Source organism: Fundulus heteroclitus, chromosome 3 (assembly GCF_011125445.2).
Source record: "Fundulus heteroclitus isolate FHET01 chromosome 3, MU-UCD_Fhet_4.1, whole genome shotgun sequence".
Classification (NCBI taxonomy): Eukaryota; Metazoa; Chordata; class Actinopteri; order Cyprinodontiformes; family Fundulidae; genus Fundulus; species Fundulus heteroclitus.
Genome location: NC_046363.1, coordinates 6,925,165 through 6,948,216, shown reverse-complemented (window position 1 = coordinate 6,948,216; position 23,052 = coordinate 6,925,165). Strand labels below are relative to the sequence as shown.

General features: G+C 44.1%; 1 protein-coding gene across 11 annotated transcripts in view; it reads left to right on the top strand.

The window, feature by feature from the left end:
* The window catches only part of ubr5 (ubiquitin protein ligase E3 component n-recognin 5), a 55,638-nt gene that overhangs the window by 9,409 nt on the left and 23,177 nt on the right, over positions 1-23,052 (top strand). For 5 of the 11 annotated variants that reach the window (XM_036129253.1, XM_012872518.3, XM_021321468.2 and 2 more), the window contains exons 2-39: positions 720-764; positions 875-956; positions 1,437-1,513; positions 2,700-2,819; positions 3,393-3,681; positions 3,790-3,949; positions 4,122-4,271; positions 5,395-5,606; positions 6,628-6,744; positions 6,848-6,958; positions 7,080-7,234; positions 7,557-7,674; positions 7,806-7,990; positions 8,107-8,216; positions 12,909-13,021; positions 13,647-13,793; positions 13,894-14,005; positions 14,275-14,429; positions 14,524-14,721; positions 14,813-15,023; positions 15,267-15,393; positions 15,529-15,680; positions 15,769-15,864; positions 16,403-16,526; positions 16,630-16,727; positions 17,028-17,185; positions 17,390-17,481; positions 17,584-17,730; positions 17,837-17,955; positions 18,114-18,240; positions 18,721-18,850; positions 19,000-19,160; positions 19,284-19,523; positions 19,646-19,769; positions 19,948-20,059; positions 20,184-20,315; positions 22,082-22,114; positions 22,717-22,974. In XM_036129253.1, coding sequence (XP_035985146.1) covers positions 720-764; positions 875-956; positions 1,437-1,513; positions 2,700-2,819; positions 3,393-3,681; positions 3,790-3,949; positions 4,122-4,271; positions 5,395-5,606; positions 6,628-6,744; positions 6,848-6,958; positions 7,080-7,234; positions 7,557-7,674; positions 7,806-7,990; positions 8,107-8,216; positions 12,909-13,021; positions 13,647-13,793; positions 13,894-14,005; positions 14,275-14,429; positions 14,524-14,721; positions 14,813-15,023; positions 15,267-15,393; positions 15,529-15,680; positions 15,769-15,864; positions 16,403-16,526; positions 16,630-16,727; positions 17,028-17,185; positions 17,390-17,481; positions 17,584-17,730; positions 17,837-17,955; positions 18,114-18,240; positions 18,721-18,850; positions 19,000-19,160; positions 19,284-19,523; positions 19,646-19,769; positions 19,948-20,059; positions 20,184-20,315; positions 22,082-22,114; positions 22,717-22,974 — 5,297 coding nt within the window. The remainder of the gene's footprint in view (positions 1-719; positions 765-874; positions 957-1,436; positions 1,514-2,699; positions 2,820-3,392; positions 3,682-3,789; positions 3,950-4,121; positions 4,272-5,394; positions 5,607-6,627; positions 6,745-6,847; positions 6,959-7,079; positions 7,235-7,556; positions 7,675-7,805; positions 7,991-8,106; positions 8,217-12,908; positions 13,022-13,646; positions 13,794-13,893; positions 14,006-14,274; positions 14,430-14,523; positions 14,722-14,812; positions 15,024-15,266; positions 15,394-15,528; positions 15,681-15,768; positions 15,865-16,402; positions 16,527-16,629; positions 16,728-17,027; positions 17,186-17,389; positions 17,482-17,583; positions 17,731-17,836; positions 17,956-18,113; positions 18,241-18,720; positions 18,851-18,999; positions 19,161-19,283; positions 19,524-19,645; positions 19,770-19,947; positions 20,060-20,183; positions 20,316-22,081; positions 22,115-22,716; positions 22,975-23,052) is intronic. The other 6 variants (XM_036129270.1, XM_021321471.2, XM_012872524.3 and 3 more) reach the window with 4 other exon arrangements.

The following is a 23,052-nucleotide window of genomic DNA, read 5'->3' as shown; positions in this document are numbered from 1 at the left end:
TGATCATCTTCCCCCACACTGACAGGTAATCCTTTGCAGTCTATTTTTCCGTGGCCTCCTTTCTAGTTTCTAGCTTCAGAATATCTTCTGCTTTGCAGGTTTTTTTAAAAAAAGAGATGGAAATTGCCTGCGATACTTTCAATTGCTTCGCCGTGCGGCGCAAAGAAATGAATTTTATCCTTTGTGCTGTAAGTTGGAGCAGAGGGGATAAAAGTTACTTTTTCCCCCTTTGAATCAGGTTATAGCTGTGACCTCATAGAGCTGTGAAACAGTCCTCATGGATCTCAGAGCTGCTAGCAGCTCTCCTGATGGCAGAAGTGCAGGAAGTTTATAAAAGAGGGCATTTATCAGGACAAGATTGCTAACAAAGCAACGCGCTCTTATCCCAGGAGAGCTAGAACGAGTAGCCGTGCATCGCTGCAGCCATAATCCTCCTGAACAACATGAACTAACGCTAGCTGTTAGCAGCTTGACGAACAACCCCCTTTAATGTGTCACAGCGCCACCGACGGGCCTGGCGTACCTACTACAGCGTCTTCTGTGGTGCTGCGTCCCCTGGTGTGGACGTGCGTCGTTCTCTTAAATCTCTTATGAAAATGTTTCGTGGACGAGGCTTTAGTTTTTAGTTTTTGACTCTTTTTAGCAAAAAGCACGGTTTACATACTCATGTTTCAGCAAATTGTCTTCTTGCATTGATCTAACTAGTTTTTTCTGTTTAGGCTCCGTGAAGTCTCAGAGAAGCTCAACAAATACAGCTACAACAGGTGAGTTTGCTCCAATCGTAACGCAGAACTGGAAGGTGGGATCCCTTTATTGCAGTGCTGCATTCAGTGATTGTGATTTTTAATTTTTTTTTTGTGTCTGTAAATTGTAGTCATCCACATCTTAGTCTGCTTGAGCAGGCCACCCTGAAGCAGTGCGTCGTTGGTCCCAACCATGCTGGATTCCTCCTGGAGGTAAGCCTGCAAGACACGGCGATCAGATGTGTGGCTTTGAACGTTTAGGACCTGTGGATGAAAGCTGGTGAGCAACAATTAGTTGCTTGACTATTGAGGCTGAAATCCTGCAGCCATGGAGCAGAATAGCGTTTCTAGTAGAAAGCAGCGTGGTTCAGTGAGGGTGAACGTCTCATACGTCCGCTACAGCCGGTCTGAGCTTCCTCTGCTCTGCGTGTTGCTTCCATTGATCAACGTGCCGACGTGGACGGTGCATTACAATAACCGCATTGTCTGGAAGAGGCTGTATGAACATGAGAAGGTGTGACGTGATGATTATATTGTGAAAAAAGCAGTCAGAAAACTAGAAGAACGCTATTCGGCGTATTATATTTTATTTATTTTGGTCCAACTTTGCAACATCTGTTAAGCTTTTATAGGAGAATTGTTGGTAAATGGGGAAAATGTGAGTTAATATAATCCTATGTGCGTCTCTTTCAGGACGGGCGGGTGTGCAGAATCAGCTTTGCCGTTCAGCCCGATCGCCTGGAGCTCAACAAACCGGACGGCGGCGATGGGTGAGAGACTTTTTGTTGGCTCCTACCCAGGAAGCATTTTCCCTTTTTAATATTTAGGCAGTGAAACTTTAAATACATTTTTATTTGGAGAAGTGCAGCACTACTGGTACTGTTAATTTTGTATTAATATCATTTAAAATGATTTTACATGTAGACTTGGAGCTATCTCTTTTTGCTAGAATGATTTCCTTCCATCAGAAAAATGTTTAAATAAGACGTTAAACGTGCAGCTTTACGTTAAACTGTTAGACTTGTGGATGATTTCCATGCTTTGCTTAATGGCATTATCTGTTCAGCAGAATAATAAGATGCATCTCTATTAAATGTGTTAAAGCTTTACTAATTGTGCAGTAAACAGACCAACAAGGCTGTTCTTCGGCTGTCTTATTTTCTGGAATCCAGATTTACTGAGATTAGATTAGATTACATCTGAGCCAGTGTGTTTTTTTTTTTTTTTTCTCCCTTTTCTTTCATACTGGCTGCTGTCTGTTGGGTTGGCTGTGAGCATGTATTTCAATGAATGTCTCATTGATTGCTACTGATGTCCTGCCAACAGAACATTCACTGGCTGTTTGTCTGTGTTGAATAAGTTGGTTTTAAACTGTCACCGCCTTTTTATTCTGCACTCTTGTGGAGAAGGGGGAAGAGGAAACATGACAGGTTTTCTTTGGCAGGCTGGTCAGACCCACTGCACAAAGCCTCGTTTTGCCCTCAATTTAAAATCCTGATAAATGTTCCATTAAAAACTGTCTGGACGTTAAATTCCAGCGCTAAAGTGATCATTTGAAACCGTTTCTGTACACAGATCCTGTCAATTTTCATTTTGAACAAATGATTTAAATGATTAAAGCAAATGATTAGCCATCCTAAAGTAGGAGAAAGCAGTCGCAGCCCCAAAACCCAAGAACTTTTACAAAATAAAGGTCTTGAGAGAGGAACGAGTTGCAGACAATTCTGATTCCCAAGGGTGTTGCCATGCTGGTCTCCAAAAACAAAAAAACAAAACAAAAAAAACTGCTGTTTTACGGCACATTGACAGAATCCTGAACCAAGTGGTATAATTCACCTGGGTTAAACTTCCTGTCAGCTGACCCAGGATGGCAGAGTTAATAAAACGAGTAAGCTTTTATCAGCCCCACTGGGACCGCTGTAGGTTTGTAACTGATCTCCCGTTTTTTGTTTCCAGTTCAAAGTTGAGCAGTGGTTCAGGGACAGGAAGGAGCTCCAGGCCAGGCAGGACCAGTGATCCACCCTGGTTCCTGTCTGGTTCTGACACACTGGGCAGACTGGCAGGCAACACCCTTGGGTAAGTTGTGGCAGGACTGCCAGAGACGTACGGTCCTGTGAAAAGGTTGGTGCTTGGAGGGCAGCGGCGGGTTAAGGGTTAAGGGTTAGGGGGCGTGTCTTCTGTCGGCCTGGGCGCTCTGCGCAGGGAGTCAGAACGGAGAAACGTGTCCCTCTGATGACAACCTGCAAAGATAGAGAGTTGCTATTCTTAATGAGCTTAATGAGCCTCAAAATGTATTGCTTTTCCTCCTGATATTTTTGTTCTGCGCATATTAGGGAGCGAAAATGACCTAAACTCCCTTAATTATTTGGTTCTATCAATATAAATATGCAAGATCTCGCTTTTTTATTTTTTAGGATATGTGTCTATGCAAAGAAATGTTTGGATTGTAATAAAGATCTGTTCCTAATTAGCATAGAAGGTCTCCAAGAAATTCTTTTTTTTTTTTTTTTTTTAGTCAGTTTTGCTGATCCATAAACCTGAATGTGGGACGTAGAGACTCGATCCTGTCGTAGCCCCCCGTGTGTGATTTTCATCTGCTCCAAGGTTCTGCTGCTTTCTCTGACTCTGGCCTTGCACTCTGCATAACAGGAGTCGCTGGAGCTCCGGGGTGAACGGGGGCAGCGGAGGAGGTGGCAGCGGAGCGGGAGGCGGTGCAGCAGGGGGCGGCAGCAGCGGAGGTGGAGGGGGAAGCGGAGGAGGAGGAGGAGGAGGAGGCGGCGGCGGCGGCACGTCGGGCAGGTCATCGACGGCGGCCCGCGACTCCCGCCGCCAGACTAGAGTCATCCGCACGGGAAGGGACCGCGGCTCGGGCCTCCTGGGGAGCCAGCCACAGCCGGTCATCCCGGCGTCGGTCATTCCAGAGGAGCTCATCACGCAGGTACGCCGTCCTGGCTCTTTAGCAGGGCAGATTGTAGGATGTTTTGCTGGAGTGAAGGATGCAGATTTAACAAGAAAGCGTTAACGGTAAGACGTTTTTCCCCCCCAGGCCCAGGTGGTCCTACAGGGGAAATCCAGGAGCGTCATCATCAGGGAACTGCAGAGGACTAACCTTGACGTGAACCTCGCCGTCAACAACCTGCTGAGCCGCGACGATGAAGACGGAGACGATGGAGACGACACGGCGAGCGAGTCCTACCTCCCAGGAGGTGGGTCCGGGTTCTGCCGAGTATTATTAAACCTTCCATTATTATTATTATACAGGAGAACGCTGTGAGACCGCCACGTTCTTTAATTAGCATAACTGAACCAGTAGACGACCTCAGCGTTTACCGTTCTTACTCCTGGCTCTGTTTTGTCCTTTTTGTTTCTGCCCAACAGAAGACCTGATGTCCCTGTTGGATGCAGACATTCACTCGGCTCACCCCAGCGTCATAATCGACGCCGACGCCATGTTCTCCGAGGACATCAGCTACTTCGGCTACCCGTCCTTCAGACGCTCGTCGCTGTCACGGCTGGGATCCTCCAGAGGTAACGCAGCCGCTCACTAATGACTAATCAAGAGAAGGGAAGCTTTTAAGAGGCTTTGGTGCTGGTGATGGCTGTCGGGGTCGTTTGGTTCAGTGTCGTTCCACGTTACAATAAGTGAAGAACTCCAACTTTGAGTCGTGCAGCAGGTTGAGGTAATTAGTTGTTTTTTTTGACGACTCAGCGCTACGGTTGGGTTTTGTAACGTTGCTGATTGTTAGGGAGCCGGTGGTAGGAATCTCACAGATCCGATCCTTTTCAGACCAGTGAACGCAGCATAAGAACACTCCTGGGTGTGGGTGCCGTTACTGAGCGAGGAGGCCGTTTTTAGTTTTTAGAAAGGAGCTTAAACTTCTGGTCATAGATGTAAGAAACGTTTTTAAAAGGAAATTCTGTTTTCTGTGACGCGCTGTGAGAAGGCGAGAACGAGCAGCAGCTTTTAGGGAGATACCAGGCAGAGCAGAGCAGCGTCTGATCAGAGAAGCTGGATTTGGAAATGCTGACAGCTTTTTGACTATTTACTACTGAAAAACGGTGCTAATCAAGAGTTATCGGATTTGGTAAAAAAAAGAAAACGGCAGGTCAGGTTTTCCACAAACCCGACAGCAGAAATAGGCCACAGCTTTCTGACTGGGTCATCCCAGCTTAGGAGCATGTTTTTACCAAATATTACAAAGGAAAATTGTCTGAATGTTTGTCTCATATATTTTTATTGAGTTTTTTTTTAGTTGATTGAATATGATAAATGTTTGGTGTTGTGTGCTGCATGGCTGTAGTAAATACTGTGAGCTCTCTGAGAAAGGCCCGCCTGTCTTAACGAGGACCCTATTAGACAGTTCATTTTATTTAAAAAAAAAGCCCACTTTCTTTATTTCCTTCCTTCTTTCCTTCCTTCCTTCCTTCCCTCCCTTTAACACATGAGCGTGCAGAGTGACTCACCCTTCGTATATTTTAGATTCCCACTCAATCTCCTCCGTTTGCAACTGATTGATTTGCACTACGTTGATTCTGAGCAATATATTTTCTCTATTCTTAAAACTTTTATTTATTTATTTATTTTTTTGACGGGTCTTTCCCAGAGAGTGGCTTACTTCTATCCCACTGGTGTGACCTTATTGCATACCAGTTCTCCTTCTTCCCCTAGAGCGGGACTCAGAGCTGTTGCGCGAGCGTGAGTCTGTGCTGAGGTTACGCGAGCGCCGGTGGCTCGACGGCGCTTCCTTCGACACGGAGCGAGGCTCCACGAGCCGCGAGGGCGAGCCCAGCCTCGACAAGAAGAGCATCCCGGTCCAGAGCCCGGTCTCGCTGGGAGAGGAGCTGCAGTGGTGGCCCGACAAGGTAAGGCACATGCTACTAGAACCGCCCCGATCCACGATTCCTCGCACCGAAAACCGATCACTAGATATGACCTCAGTCCCTGTTTTCCACCTTTATCACCTGTGTTTATGCCTCTTCTGTCTTTTACTCTAAATAGTGTAGAAGAACGTCCCTAACATGGCTCCTTGGCAGTCATGGACAATAGCAACCAGTTGCTCGATCAAAATAGATAGAAACACGGCGGCCCGCCTGGTTTATGGGTTACAACATGTTAGATTTACAACAGACATATTCTAACGAAGTAGAAAACTTGAAGAAAATCTCATTTTTGGTCTAACATACCAATTACAATACAAAGAAAATTTGAAAGGCTGAGTTTTTTTTTGTTTAGTGTTTTTTTTTTAAGAAACCAAAAAAGTTTTTTATTTTGTTTTTTTTTTTTATGTGAAGTTTCCCCACAATTACCTGGATCAAAGCGATAAATATGTTGTTCTCCACATGTTAGCAGACTTGAAAACTTCCAGCAGCAGCTCTTTATGTAGGTCAGCTGATCGGCTGCAAGGAGACTGACTGAAACGTATTTAAAACAAATAAACGACTTAGAAACAAACAGACAACGTTTAGTCACATTTGGCGAGTGAGAACCTGCCGTAAGCCGGCCTTATCTGGCGCCGCTGCTCAGCTCACAGTATTCACTGTCTGACACCAAACTCCATGGCTTGGAGCTACACAATAACTGATGCACCAACATGATCGTTTCTATGATTTATTTATACGGGGGGGGGGGTGACCCCATATAAATAAACCACCTCCCTCCTCAAAATATTATCCAACATTATCAGTTTTAGCACTAAGATTGAAAACTAAAATTTGTACCATGTTCAAATAGCTTTTTATTCTAATGGAAATTCAGCAATTATTTATTGTTGCGGCGGAAATAATCAAACCTATTATTACATTAATAATGTCTGCTAATGGTAGAGGAGACCATGCTGCTGCTGCTGCTTGTCGTGACTGCAGCCACCTCTTGTTTCCCTTCCAGGACGGTGTGAAGTTTGTGAGCATTGGCGCCCTGTTCTCAGAGCTGGTAGCTGTGAGCTCCAAAGGAGAGCTTTATCAGTGGAAGTGGAGCGAGCCTGAACCCTACCGCAACGCACAGGTGCAGAAAACCAACCAGCGCGACTGCAGCGTCGGGATAAATACCGTACACAAAGCGACTCTATGGCTCGTCAGAATGACTTTTAACTCGTTTGTCTCCTCAGAATCCTTCCATTCATCACCCTCGTGTTTCCTTCCTGGGCCTGGCTAACGAGAAGATCACATTACTGGCTGCTAATAGTATCAGAGCCACCGTAGCAACAGAGAGCAACAAGGTAGGTCACTTTTGTTTTAAAAGAACAGATTTTTCCAGTTTTGTTTTTTGCATTTTTTTAGCAAAGTAGAATAAGACGGTAAATTTTTAAAACAAGTTGTTCGTTGTGCGTGTTGGAACAGGTGGCCACCTGGGTGGACGATACACTAAGCACCGTGGCCTCTAAGCTGGAGCACAGTGCCCAGTCCTTTCCTGAGCTGCAGGGGGAACGCATGGTGTCGCTGCACTCCTGTGCACTTTACACATGTGCACAGCTGGAGAACAGCCTCTACTGGTGGTGAGAAGAGAACTACTTTGGTTTATTTTTATTCAGTAGAAGTATAATTCTTCTTTGTTAGAGACAGTCATTGGCTAAATAGGTCTTGTGTTTTTATATCTACGGGGCGAGCGCTCTTCACTTGATCAGTTGTCTTGTAATCAGAAGGTTTTAGGTTATGAATGTGGTCATGTGACCAGAGCGGTGCTGTTTAATTTCAGTCCGTTTTGCCCTTTATCCAAAAAAAAAAAATGCTTTTTACGGAGCCTGCCAAAAGTATTCCTTCAACTTTTTCCCTTTTTTGCTACAACCACAACCTTAAATGACTTGAATCTTTCTGCAGGGGTGTTGTGCCTTTTAGTCAAAGGAAGAAGATGCTTGAAAAGGCAAGAGCCAAGAACAAAAAGCCAAAGTCTAGTGCTGGCATCTCCTCAATACCCAACATCACTGTGGGAACACAGGTAGGACGAGTTCTGTTTTTAACCTCTGTCCAGCCGTTTCTTCTGAGATCCGTGGAGAATGCCTGTTTTAGAAGTCCCGGTGATGTAAAGTGCCTGTATTATACCGATAATCTAATGGTGTCCTCCTTTAGGTGTGTTTGAGGAACAATCCCCTCTACCATGCCGGTGCAGTGGCCTTCTCTGTCAGTGCCGGAATCCCCAAAGTGGGCGTCCTGTTGGAGTCCGTGTGGAACATGAACGACAGCTGCAGGTTCCAGCTGCGCTCACCGGAGAGCCTCAAAAACATGGAGAAGACCACAAAGACCCAGGAAATCAAGTCAGTCCCGTTTTTTTTTTTTTTTTTTATTCACCGCTGCCTTATTAATGAGCAACGTTTTGCCGTGGTGTTCATAAAACCACACCTAAACACGTACCTCTTGTCTCGCACCATAGGATGGAAAGTAAGCCTGAGCTGGTGAAGACTGAGATGGGTCCTCCTCCATCCCCTGCATCCACCTGTAGTGATACCTCTTCCATTGCTAGCAGTGCCTCCCTGCCCTACAGTATGTCGCCTCTCATGCTATCTCCACCCGTAACTATTCGCTCTTTGAAAACCTCACAAGTCTCCACTCTGCCATCTCCCGGGCACACGACCAAGTTCTTCCTCACACTGTGCTCTCATTAGTCCTTTGACTTTGAAGCAGATGGCGCACAGGCTGTTATCAGCAACTTTTTTGCTGCCTGTGTTCCTGTGAAGGAAATGTGGCCAGCTCACAGTATATTTTTATACTTTTTACAGCGTCTGATCATAAGAACCAAATAGCAAGCTGTCAAGTGTAATAAGTCATTTTTTTTTTAGTTGGCCTTCTGTTTTTTTTTTTGTTTATTTGCTGTAATTAGGATTTGAACCCTAAAACTCTGTAATTTCACCCAATCTAATTTATCCTGTAGAAGGCGTGAGGGAGTAAGTATGGGGAGGTCTATTCGCACAATATAACCTTGAGCAAGTGTTGCTACGTTGGGTTCAGGGTATTGCTCTATTTACAAAGGATTAAAATAAAAATGCAGAACAGTATTTAATGATTTCAGGTAAATTGGAAAAGCCACCGTTGTTTATTTCTGATAAAAAGCTTCACATTCATTATTACAGTTGTTACATTGGATAAATGTAAGGGCAAATATAGAATAAACATCCATTACACTTCAGTTTTCAATAGTAATTTTACATTTTTGAAGATTATTAAACCTTTCTGAAAAAATAATCCCCCCCCCCACTGAAATCCCACCACAGAACAAAGTAATGTAAGCAGCAGATAAGCATCTGAAGGTTTTAGCATTACAGCAACAGATCTGACACAGAACCTCTTCTAGTTGCTTTTGATTGAAAGACGTTTTCCAACATCGTGGCCTCATCCAGTGTGAGCAGGGAATGCGGGTCACTGCCAACCTTTCTGCTGAAGATCCGGTTCGAGGATGCTCTCTTACAGAAGATGTTGCTGTTTCTGCAATCCCTGCGACAGAGTCTCTGTAACATCCCGTCACTCTTTCTCCCACCATGTTGTTACACACCACCACCATTGCTGAAGTTTCTTTTTGTCGTGGAAAGATGCCCTAAAGATGTTTCCTGCTGGGGTTTAGCTCAGATGGAGTTCTTTTTCTCTTGAACAAGCAGCAAGCTTTTCTTCTAAACATTTTGATTTAATTTTTTTATTATGCTTTTTTAAATAAAGGTAGCTTTTTTGTCTTTATTCAACAAAACGGCCATGCTTTGGAGCAAGTTGTTGCACAGCCATCTCTAGCAACAACGAGGCGTTGCTGTTGAGAAAATAAAACTCTACACAGCAGCAAGGGGGACAGAGAAATATTAACAGGAAGTACCGTATTTTTTGGACTATAAGGCGTACGTAAAATCCTTAAATTTCCTCAAAAATTTATGGTGCGCCTTATAATCTGGTGCGTCTTTTATATATGATTAAAATTGTGCTTACTGAACGTTTTTATGTAGTACAATGAACTTAAAAAACTGCTGAAATGTGTAAGTACGGCTTTGGTTAGCAACGAAGCTGCTCTGCTCAATGGATATTCGGAGCGTTACGGTTCACTCTGTCACTACCTGATTGGACCACTGAGCTGTCTTCAAGACTGCCTGACTGTAATGTCTAAACTAGAAGTGGGGTGCACCCCTTGTTGAATAGTAAGGGAAACACTGCTTATAATCCAGTGGGCCTTACGGTCTGAAAAATACAGTACACTCTTAAGACACGATACAAATATAGCAGATTTAAAGAACATTACTCAAAGAAGTACCGTCACATTTTGTAGATACCTTGGTATCCCTTAATGCGTAGGTAATAAAGTATTACCGGCCAACCCTTGCTTGCTTCTTGCCAACTGTAGTTTTAAAAAGTGTTGCCATGCCTACACTCTGTTTTCTGAGACGCAAATAATTTCTAAGCCATCAATCAAAACGTAATTTATGAAGCGTTTTAACTTAACTAAGGCGGTGTTTCCCAGCCCTGGTCCTCCAGGCTCACTGCCATGCATGTTTTAGGCGTTTCCCTGCTTTAAGACAACCGATTCGGAACAGGGAGGCGCGTAGGGTGTTGCGTCATGCGGCGCGAAGGAGGGGTGCCGCGTGGACGTACTGTGCGTTGCGCTAGTAATAGCTAGCGTGTTAGCTATTTAGACCGGGAGGTTTTCTCCTGTATGGGAACTTAAATGACCGGTTTATGTCGCTCTCAAATATCGACACATTTAAAACAAACAAGCGACGCTTAGCCTGGCAGGGGGCGAGTAAAGTCTGGCCCACCAGGCTTACAATACGCTGAGGGAAACCCTGGAATTAGTACCACATTTGGCAGCGGCACAGATCGGATTTTTTTTGGGTGGTGAAAAAATTGGAATTGGGCCATTCACACCTTGCCCTGAAAAGACGGATATGGGTCGCATATGGGCAAAAAAATTGGAATTGGGTCAGATTTAGGGCTGTGTTAAAATTTTTTATTTATAAATAATGAATTGATTCTCATATTCTTAAAGATCAATCATATAACCAAAGATCAATTTAACAAAAAATTCCATCGTGAACTTAAATGTGTGAGGCGGCATTACTTGTGCAGACATGAATGCGTGGACTCCAGGCTGACAGGTACGTGCAGAGCTCCATTTCTACGACTGCGTACGCAGTGTCACACTATAAACTGCTCGGCGGTAAGAAGTCTTCACATTAAACTGTTTCATATGTGACACCGAGCTTGATGGACAGATCTGCTCTGAGCAGGCGGTCTCCAGCATGCGCGGCATCACAGTCCCTGTCTCTGTGCGCATTGACTAATGTGCGGTGGGTGCCTGCTGGAGAGGAAACGACTCTACATGCTCAACTAGCTGAGCTAATTAAACGTTAAACCACCCCTTCATCGGTAAAGCAGACCGAGAGACAACTTAATTAATTGTTTATTGGTTCTACTTCTGCTCTGAGACCTCAGCAGGAGAAAAACAAAGCGCCAAGCTCCACCTAGTGGTCGGAGGCATGGATGCAACATATTAACCCTTCACTCTCCAGTCTGGGAGCTGAATTTTTAATGTCATATTTGTAATAATGCACCAGGTTGTTTTTTTTCATATATTTGTAATAATGCTCCAGTTTTAAGAGTAGAGAAAATATATTGCTCAGATCAACGTATTGCAAATGAATATTAAACCCTTTTGGTTTAATAAAGTATTTTTGAATTGAATAGAAATGGCAGCTGCAGATATCTCAGCTGTCCTCTGTTTTCTACCCTGGATCTATTTGGACTGTTCTGCTCCACAGCATGTTTGTGAAAACAATTGTCTCAACATTCAGGGAGAGGCTTTGGTCCTTACAGTCGCCATTAGCTACCATTATTTTATTAATTTGCAGTTAAATGTTAATATGATACCAGTATCAATATGTTGCATAACTACACAGTAATGAAATTCAGTTAACAGCAAAAAAAAAATGGTTTTAATGCCAGCAAACCAATTTGAGATCAGATTGAAAATAATCTATTCTAAATCTTGAGAATGGGAATCGAATCGACTGTTGAATCATGAACCTAGTCGCATCCCTCTGCCGTGTGAACTTAGAAGAAACGGCGTAGCAGCTGGTTTTCAGCTAGCTGGTTGAACGAGGAGGTGGAGCATGGGTAGACCTGTAACAAATAAGATTGAGTGGAAGGGAAGATGGTAGTAATACACACAGCAGCAAATAAAATGGATAAAAAACTCCCCTTATTACAATCCTTTTTGTTTTGTTTTTTTTTTTGTAATTTTTGTGCCACTGGTGACCCTTAATGAAAGTAGGCTGACAGGAAAGGGGCTGAAAGAGGACCACAGGCTGGAGTTGAACCCAGGACGGCCACATCGAGGTCTAAGGCCTCAGTATGTGGGTCGCCTGTGCTGCCTCTGTGCCACCGGTGCACCCTTCTTATTACAGTCTTGATGGTTACAGGCGGTTGGGGGTGGAGGCCTGCTGGTGCCCCAGATTTACCTATCCAGGTTTGGACTTAGCTGGTGGTTGAAGAGCTCTAAAAGCCATGGGAAAGTATCTAAAGTTGTTTTATGGCATCCTTTCTAACAGCTCAGCTCATCCAGTCAGCCTTTATCTGTAAAGTTCTGAGTCTTCAGCACATCTGCTGCCTGGCAGGCTTTTTAACGTGGCACTAATCATTTTTGCTTTTGTGAATTGTTGTAAAAAGCATAAAAGGTTGTTTGATTTACCGATTATTTAGGTTTACTGTGTTGCATCGTGTCTTTGCTTTGTCTTGTTGCAGCAACTTGCACCTTGTTTACCCCAAATTTAATGAATCAACCTGCAATGCGATAGACGGGCGAATCATAGAGCGTCATATAGTTTCTTACATTATATAAATATTTTATATTAAACAGATTATTAGCATTTTATTTAGACGCGTATCTGTATTGGCCACAAACTAAAGATGGGCAACCTTAACACAAAAGATAACGTATTATTTTTTTACAGTTTTGACATCGTGCATCTTTAAAACTTGTATGCCTATATACTGGTAACTGGCCAGTGCCTAGTAGGGAGTCAGAGTGCAAGGGACTTGATAATCCCCTCACAGGCAAAGGTAACAGCAGGGCAAGAGTAGGGGATGGAGGAGTGCTTGATCTGGGCGTCACGTCCAGATGTTGCATTATATTATCCACAATCAAGTATTCCTTCCGATCTGCTTTGAGCAAACGACTAAAGGTTCCCCCTACTGTGTTCTCAGAGCGCAGACGTTCAACCCCTGCTCCTAAAGAGGAAGAGAAGGTGAACGAGGAGCAGTGGCCTCTCAGGGAGGTGGTCTTTGTAGAAGATGTTAAAAACGTTCCCGTTGGAAAGGTGAGTGGATCTGAAAGCTGCAAGTTACCGTCTCTGGGTTTGATGGACCTGTTTTTTGGATTTGCTCTAAAATGATGCGATTTGCTTTGCTGTGATGGTACATGTTTTGCAATCCCATTAAGAACTCAGTGATGGGTTGAGTGTGGACTTATATCTGGACAGTGTGCAGAGGAGAAAAAGCAAAAGCACACCATATAGACTAGGCAGTTCAGATCCAATCAGTAATAAGAATAAAAAGACTTCAATTTCTATAAACCGTTTTTAGGGTTCTGGAAAATAAAATTCATTTATAAGTCTTTTTTTTTTTTTAATGTCTTAACATTTTATTTCACGTTAGGATGGGTTGACTAGTGCGTTTGCTGATGGTTTAATGTGCTTGTAAAGGTAACACAGAACAGGATCTAGAGCAGATCCTGATGAAGATCAGGTTTGATTGCAACGTGTTAATCAGTCATTTTACATCTTTGTTTGCCTTTTTTATAGTGGCGACTCACGCCTGACCTGGAAAACCCAATCAGTGTTCACCATTGTAAATAAAGCTTGAAATGACGATGAAGCACGGCTCTTATTTGCGTCTTTATGTCACCTTTGTTTCAAAGTGTGTTACTTTAATGTTGCAACCTAGGTGTTGAAGGTGGACGGTGCTTATGTTGCTGTGAAGTTTCCTGGAACATCAAGTAGCATGACGAACCAAAGCACCGCTCCCCCTCCGGACTCTGATCCGTCGTCGTTGTTACAGGACTGCAGGCTCCTCCGGATAGATGAGCTACAGGTAGATGCTCGAATCCTGCCGGGCTGAGCAGTCTTTATAATCGGCGCCTTCTGATGATATTCATGTTTCCATAACTTTGCCTTTCCCGTCAACATCACAGGTGGTCAAAACTGGTGGAACTCCAAAGGTTCCCGACTGCTTTCAGCGAACACCTAAAAAGCTCTGTATCCCAGAGAAGGCTGAAATTCTGGCTGTAAATGTTGACTCCAAAGGTGAGTTGTCTCTATTTTCTAGGCGGTAGAAAGTTGGGATGCACCGATTTTAAAATGTGGGATGGAATAGCCACAAGATGAAAATAGACATCGGTTTTTATAATTTGGCCCAGTTTTAAATATCGGAAGATACCAATATGTCACAAATGTACTAATATTGGCTGATACCGATATTAATGCCGATTTAACTTGTATCCCAGGGGAAAGAACAGGTTATTAGTTTCTCTGGTTGTTTAATGACAGATATGAACGTTTTCTCCATCTTCCAGGAGTCCACGCCGTTCTAAAGACTGGTAACTGGGTACGGTACTGCATCTTTGACCTGGCCACAGGCAAAGCTGAGCAGGAGAATAACTTCCCCACAAGCAACCTGGCCTTCCTGGGGCAGAGCGAGTGCAACGTGGCCATCTTCACTGCAGGACAGGTAAACGGGCCTCCAGAACGCCTGCTGATCTTTTTCAGCTTTTACTGCCACGTTGAACTGAAATGTGCACTGATCTCCTCTCTCCCTCCCCCAGGAGTCTCCTATCATCCTCCGGGACGGGAATGGCACAATCTATCCTATGGCTAAAGACTGTATGGGGGGAATCCGGGACCCTGATTGGCTGGACCTGCCTCCTATAAACAGCCTGGGAATGGGGGTACACTCTCTGGTCAATCTGCCCTCTAACTCCACCATCAAAAAGAAAGCTGCTATTATTATTATGGCTGTTGAGGTAAATACCCCTCGTTAATAACAACAGTTCTGTAATCTAGTAGAACGATGGCGTACTTTTGCTTAAATGGCGTCTTTAATACTCTTTGCAGAAGCAGACCCTGATGCAGCATGTGCTGCGCTGTGATTACGAGGCTTGCCGCCAGTATCTGATGAACCTGGAGCAGGCCTTCCTCCTGGATCAGGGCAGCCAGGGCCTCGGGGCTCTTCTGGGCCATCGGTGTGATGGAAACCGCAACATCCTCCATGCCGCTGTCTCCGTCTGCTTCCCTGTTAGCAACAAAGAGACCAAAGAGGAGGAAGGTAAGCCTTTCCTAGCGTCTGGCATTTCATTTTGACGTGTAATTGGGATTAGCTTTCTGTTTAAATTACAGATTTTCTACTTTTTTTTGCATCCTAGCTTTTCCTCATTTTACTAATGCTAATCAGCCCCTTTAAGACGCTGCTGAGGGCTACGCTCTGCTCCTGTGACGTTGAATCCCTGGTTTTCTGCGGACCCTCCTTCTTCGTTCCTGTATGTGAATGACGGAGCCGTTTGTTTTGCAGAAGCTGAGAGGTCGGAGAGAAACACGTTTGCCGAGCGTCTGTCTGCTGTAGAGGCGATCGCCAATGCCATCTCTGTGGTGTCGAGCAACAGCTCTGGAAACAGGACCGGCTCCTCCAGTAGCAGAGGGTGAATCACCAGTTTACATCATTATTATTGCACAGAATATACAAATGAAGAGCTGCTGCTGGACCATAAGCATCATGTAAGCATTACAGTAAAGATTTTTTTACTGATTGACTTTGTTCTGTTTGTTGCTGACAGGCTTCGCTTAAGGGAGATGATGCGGCGGTCTCTTAGAGCAGCAGGTCTTGGCCGCCATGAGTCTGGTCCGTCGTCCAGTGACCACCAGGATCCCGTCTCCCCACCCATTGCCCCGCCAAGCTGGGTCCCCGACCCTCCACCAATGGACCCTGGTGAGTGCGTCTAAACTGAGCTGTGATGGTTTTCAGAAAGGGAAGTTTATGGTCTTCAAGCTAAATGATGTGTTATTGTGGTCCACAGATGGGGACATTGATTTCATCCTAGCACCAGCAGTGGGTTCACTCACCACAGCGTCGTCTGGTTCTAACCAGGGCCCCAGCACCTCCACCATACCAGGTATGTCGCTTCCCATGGAATAAACAGCTTTGTGATGCCACAGACCTCTAAAGTTTTATGGGGGTGGAAAAATAAAAATGAGCATTGAAAAATGTCCAATTTTTCAGACTCATTGAATTCCTTCATTTTGAATTGGACAAAATGTTTTCACATTGATATCAATTAGCATGCTTTAGCTTTAAGTTCTCAGCCCACATTCGTCCAGCATTATTAAAAAATTTGCCATATAAGATCATGTTGAACTTAAACTGGGTCTAAAAGGCCAGAGAAGAGAATAAAACGGCTATTTTTGGGATAAAGTCCCAAAAATGAGTTTGTAAACAGTCCTGATGCCACAAAGGCAGCAAAATGATCCTTTGCTAAATTTGTAACAAACGTTAGGATTGTGCTGTTTTCCTTTATTTGTGGAAACTAGTAAAAAGTCTGTACGATCCCTGGCACATCAGGATAAAGCGTTGAGCCGTTCCAATCTAAACTCTGTAATGAAAGCCGGAGCTACACGAGCAGCGTGCTAAACCTGACGACTCCTGTCCTGTAGGACCATCAACCGAGACGTCTGTGGTGGAGTCTAAAGACAGGAAGGCCAACGCTCACCTCATCCTGAAGCTGCTGTGCGATAGTGTCGTTCTGAGGCCTCACCTATGGGAGCTGCTCTCTGCAAAGTAGGAGTTGTACATTCTCCAGAGAGGAGATAAAGGAGCTACATCACAGCCGTTCTTCCTCTTTTTTTACGTTCTTGCCTATAATGCGGTGCCTGTTTGACAGGGATGCCAGAGGAATGACTCCATTCATGCTGGCTGTCAGTGGAAGAGCCTACCCAGCTGCCATCACGGTGCTGGAGGCAGCTCAGAAGATAGCCAAGAGTAAGTTAGCGTGTTAAATGTTAATGTTAAAGAAAAGATGTGAAAGTGGTACCAAATGTTCTGTATGTCTAACACGTACTTGTGTGTGTTGGGTCCCTAACACAACATCAAAATACTCCAGGAGTGAAAGAGTACTCGGTGTAATAGTGATGTGATATTATGGGGTTAATAGCTGATAAACTGCAGGTTTATGAGTGAAGCTTATATGAAGTCTAATCCATATTCTGGGCTTTGTTGGGTTTTGACTTATTTCTTCTTTTTCACTGTTTTTCTTTTGTTACCAAAATGTCTTGAAACCAGTGGGGGACCCGGGCATGGGGGAGAAGGAGGATTCAGACTCTATGTTCATGGAAATGATTTGCCCGTCTGGAACCAACCCGGACGATTCTCCACTCTACGTCCTCTGCTGCAACGACACCTGCAGTTTCACCTGGACTGGAGCTGAGCACATTAACCAGGTCAGCCGTGAAGCACTGCGGTCAGCGCGTTACTAGGGAGCCTGACGCTTTCATCCTTTTACATATATATATATATATATATATATATATATATATATATATATATATATATATATATATATATATATATATATATATATATAGTTGCTATATGTTCTTTTTTGAATAGGACATATTTTTCTAATCTGGAGTTTGTGTTTTTAGGACATATTTGAGTGTCGAACGTGTGGCCTGCTTGAGTCGCTCTGCTGCTGCACTGAGTGTGCCAGGGTGTGCCACAAAGGACATGACTGCAAGTGAGTCCTTGTTTTCCCTTCTGCTTTATGGGAGTTGAACCTTTTTTGCTGCTGCTCATTACTTTTTTTAATGTATATATGTTTTTTTTAATTCCTCCTCAGGTTGAAAAGGACTTCTCCCACCGCTTACTGCGACTGTTGGGAGAAATGCAAGTGCAAAACTCTGATAGCCGGCCAGAAGGCGGCTCGCCTGGATTTGCTCTACAGGCTGCTGACCACCACCAACCTGGTGACCACCCCCAACAGCAGGTCAGCAGGCCGTGGGTCATAAAAAGTCCTGTTCTGCGTCCAGATTTGATCTGAAACGGGGGGGAAAGAGTAATGCGTCCATCTCATTTTGTTTTGTTGTTGGCAGGGGAGAGCATATATTACTGTTCCTGGTCCAGACTGTTGCCAGGCAAAGTGTTGAGCACTGTCAGTACCGACCACCCCGCATCAGAGAAGACAGGAACCGCAAGGCTCCTAATGCAGAAGGTACGTTTACCGTCATACACTTCATTAGCTGTTGAACAATTGGTGCAAATACAGAGAGATTTGTTGCTATTTTAGATGCTATTTTGAGCATCGTGTGATGTAAGCGATGTTTGTTTTAGGGTTATTTCTCTAAAACAGCTGTTCTATTCTTCTTCCAGACTCTGATATGCCAGATCATGACCTGGAGCCGCCTCGCTTTGCTCAGCTGGCTCTGGAGAGGGTCCTACAGGACTGGAATGCCCTCAAATCTATGATCATGTTTGGTTCTCAGGAAAACAAAGATCCGTACGTATTAAAGCAGAATGTTATGGTCTTAGGAGAGAGCGAGCCTGTATGAGAGCTGCTTTGGTATGCAGGACACAGAAACAACAGGCATTTATCTTTAGTTATTCAAACCTAGTTAACGGCAAATCTGATGGCAAAATATTCTCAGAACTGTCATGTATGTATGAAAAATAAAGCATTAGCTTGCAAATAAGCTCATTTTGGTTTAATTAAATAAAGCTTTTGCATGACATCACTTTAAAAGTTCAATTTAAGATGGAACCCCCATTGATAATACATAAGTTACATTTGCATTACTTATGTATTACAAAAATATACATTTTAAAATGTCAATATTGTCTGTATGTTTAAAAACTGTGTAATTCTTATTAATAAGAAATAGATTTCCTAATGAAAAGGCAATAGTTTTATGTTCCTGTGCGTGTGGAGCACAGTGGTGGTCTAAGGTCAGCGTTGGGCCGTGTTTTTCTGTGTTTTTAGACTCAGTGCCAGCAGCAGAATCGCCCACCTCCTGCCTGAAGAGCAGGTCTACTTGAACCAGCAGAGCGGCACCATTCGCCTCGACTGCTTCACACACTGCCTCATCGTCAAGTGTGCTCCTGACATCACTGTGAGAGCACACTGAGCCGTTCTTTCTCAAACCCGCGTTGCCTCTGACGGAACCCTATGATTACTGCTTTTTTAAAAAAAAAAGTTTGTCTGCATTTGTCTCAAGCGGTGGTCTTCTTTGGCAGCGTTTCTTCTTCTTCCCTTGGTTAGTTCATAGACACCCTGCTGGGAACGCTGGTGAAGGAGCTGCAGAACAAGTACACGCCGGGCAGGAGGGAGGAGGCAGTCGCCGTCACTAGGAGGTTCCTGCGCTCGGTCGCTCGGGTGTTTGTTATCCTCAGCGTAGAGATGGCTTCCTCTAAAAAGAAAAAGTACGATTAAAGTTTCTTCCACTGTTTTTGTGTAATCTATGTTGCTCAGCTCTGAAAATGTATGATTTATTTATTTATTTTTTGCTGTGAAATAAACTTGATGTTGATGTCCTTCCCCGTTAGCAACTTCATCCCCCAGCCTATCGGGAAGTGCCGGCGGGTTTTCCAGGCTCTGCTGCCCTACGCCGTGGAGGAGCTGTGCAACGTTGCAGAGTCGCTGATCGTCCCGGTGAGGATGGGAATAGCGAGGCCCACAGCTCCCTTCACCCTGGCCAGCACCAGCATAGACGCGGTCCAAGGCAGCGAGGAGCTTTTCTCTGTGGAGCCCCTTCCTCCGAGACCGTCCCCGGACCAGTCCAGCAGGTGGGCTGCAAGTCCTGGTTGTCATTGCCGATACTAATCTATGTGTAACGTATTGGAGAGAAGGAAGCTGAGATGTTTCTTATTAAGTCAACTCAATCGATATTTTTTCATTTCACCCCCAGCTCCAGCCAAACGGCTGCTTCTTATATCATAAGGAACCCTCAGCCCAGGAGGAGCAGCCAGTCCCAGCCTGTCAGAGGAAGAGACGAGGAGCAGGATGACATCGTGTCAGCAGATGTGGAAGAGGTTCGTAGCCAGATTAATTACTATTTAACTTTTGCCTTTAAGCAAGTAAAAGTTATTTTCCTGTTTTTTGGGGGTTTTCATAGATGTCTTGGGTGTTTATTCTCACATCTATTGCTTTATAACCTCAGACCGGTTGCACTATATTCTTTTTCTGTTCTGACTCTCATTTGTGACTTAGGTTGAAGTTGTAGAGGGAGTAGCAGGGGAGGAAGACCATCATGACGACCAGGAGGAGCAGGGGGAGGAAAATGCTGAAGCTGAAGGTCAACACGACGAGCATGATGAAGATGGTGAGACAGTTTGTTTTTCTGTAGAGCTGCGGTGCTGTAGTTGTATTTATCGCTGAAGAAATACGTTTTATGATCCCAGTCAGCTTTGCAGGCGGCCTCATGTTGTCCTTGTCTGTGCTCTCAGGAAGTGACATGGAGCTGGACTTGCTGGCGGCTGCAGAAACGGAGAGCGACAGTGAAAGTAACCACAGCAATCAGGATAATGCCAGTGGGCGCAGGAGCGTGGTCACAGCAGCGACTGCTGGCTCTGAAGCAGGTGGATCAGCATCTCAGTGTTAACTTACTACTTAAAACTAATAAGATCTACTTATAAACAGATAGTTTAGACTTTCTGAGTCTCTGTTAAACGGTTGTAAGCAGATAAAACCCTTCCCGCAGTAGATGACCCTCTTGGCATCCGTTTCATTAAAGAGGCTGACGGCTAGTCTGAGAGGAAACAAAATTTAAACGGGATTAAAGGTTATAGGGGCTTATGGGAATGCTGCTTTACGAACTTTAAAACTCCTCATGCATTTACTGAGAAGCTGATGATTATCTACACAGTACATGGAGTAGGGCTGAACGATTTTGGAAAATAATCTAATTGCGTTTTTTTTTCTTAATGCGATTTTTTTTTTTTTTCCCAGTTTAATTTATCATGTCCTTTTAAACATATACAAACAATAAATCAATTTGTTTCCTCGCTGTGCAGATTAAGTTGCTAAAAGACTCACAGCATCTAAACTCAGAGCAGAAATAATTGCGTTCTGCCTACGATATATTTCAACCAAAATTGCAATTTTGACTTTTCTCTGCATTAACCACAAGCAACAAAAATGGCCTCTAGATAAAGATGTTTGTAAACAAGGACTATTTAAAACAATAATTTTTAATGTTTCTATTAATCAGAATATTATTCAAGAGAACAGCTTTTAACTGATTTGGACATCAATCCTTGTTGAACATAAAGTGCAACCAACAAGCAAGTCTATGTATTAAACTGATTGACCTGTACTTAATGCTATGTATGATTATATAAACTCTAAAACAAGTAATAAAATTAGATTATCTCAATGCTGCAACTGTCTTCCTTTCCATGTGGAGGCAAACCCACTTTAAACATTTTACTGACACCTAAAGGACGTGTCTAATTCCATAATTGTTACATAGCCAAAAATTGCAGACTCTGCGATTTGGAAATTGTGTTTTTTTTAAATAGTGATTATATTGAAAATGCGATTAATTGTTCAGCCCTAATATGGAGGCCAAATGATCTTGTGCGAAGGAATGAGAAGGAATTGGCTTGCAGTCAGGATAAATGTGTGACATTGAAACAAAGCCTTGTAAGAAGGAAAAATGTCCTGCTGGTTTGAGTCAACGATTTCTGATCCCCTTAATTGTGAGATAGGACAGTTTCTTTGACCGATAATTCTTTGGTCACATGGAAGATCGCTGAAGGCGCTCCGCCTTTTTCCTTTAATGACCCGTGAAAATAAACGGGTCATAGAAATAAACAGCTTATGCAGACATGTTGTACGGCTTTTAAATAGTTTCCATTAACCATTCTGCTATATTGGAGATTGGATCGGTATATTTAGCTGTAGAAGTAGCTGTAGAAGTCTCTTTTGGTCTTGGGCTCCTCTCTGACTAGCTGTTAGCTTTAACCTCGGGGACAAACAAACCTAAACGTTTACTAAAGTCATTTACTGCAGGTAAGATGTTGACGGCTCACGGCCGTTTAACAGAACCTCACTCCAAAAGTGATTGACTATCCCTTTAAATCTTGCTCCTACAAAACATGCCCCAGTCTCCCAGAGTTTTACCTTTTTTTTTTTAAAAAGTGAAAATGTTCCCGTTTGGCCAAAGCTCCAACAGCCTTTTTAAAAACCGATTGCACAGACAGTTTATATATGCTCCTGATTTAAAGTCCCATTTCGTGCTTACCGGGAAGCTTGTTGGTTTGTGGGGGTTTATGTTTGGGAGAGCTAATGATACAGCAGACAACACTACCCCTGGCTGAAACCCCGTGTATTTCGTTTGCAGGCAGTAGGGTGTCCTTGGCATTTCCTATTTTTGGTATGAGCTCCTCTTTATTTCAATGCACACACAGATTTTAGGGCAAGCGTGAATTTGCAAACTGCATACACAGTTTTCCTTCTGCCAGTTCCTTCAGTTTGAGCCCTTTTTCATGCGTCACGACTGTCGTCTCATGTTTGCTAATACTCTCTCTCACCACAAGTGTTGTCTTGTTGACCTTTCACCCAAATAACAAACTAATTAGTTTTTTTTCTCTCTCAACGCTTGGTGGTGTTTGTTTTCCCGGCCTTGGTTATGTACAGTGTGTATATCCTACTAATATTGCTGGTGCTGGCAACGTGACCCTCCCCCCCTTTCCCCCTTTTATGTTTTAATTTCTGAAAGGTTGGCCCCAGTGTTTTAACTCTAGGTGCAGTTTTAATGTGGGAGGAAACGACTAAAAGCCCAGTTCCATTAGCAGAGCGCTAAATGTTTGGTTTCTTTCCCGCCTTAATGTGGTGTTCTGCTTTGAAGTGGTGTGTTTTCACTCGTGTGCATTGCCGCCGGTGTAGAACTGAGGTGAAAGCACAAGAGATGGACTTAAATGTGAGCGCCTGACTCATGGTCTGTGTCGTCTCCCCGCTCTGCTCTCTCTGCTGAAGGTGCCAGCAGCGTCCCCGCCTTCTTTTCAGAGGACGACTCTCAGTCCAACGACTCCAGCGACTCGGACAGCAGCAGCAGTCAGAGCGACGACGTGGACCAGGAGACCTTCCTATTGGACGAGCCGCTGGAAAGGACCACCAGCGCCTCCCACGCCAACACGGCGGCCCAGGCTCCTCGCTCCATGCAGTGGGCCGTTAGAAACACCCCCAGCCAGAGAGCCAGCGGGAGCGGCCCCTCCGCCTCCTCCACGCCGGCCGGTCCGTAGATGCTAAAACGTAGACCGCTTTGCCGCTGTTGTCTTCATCCATAAAGGGTGCGTAAACTCTGTCACCTAT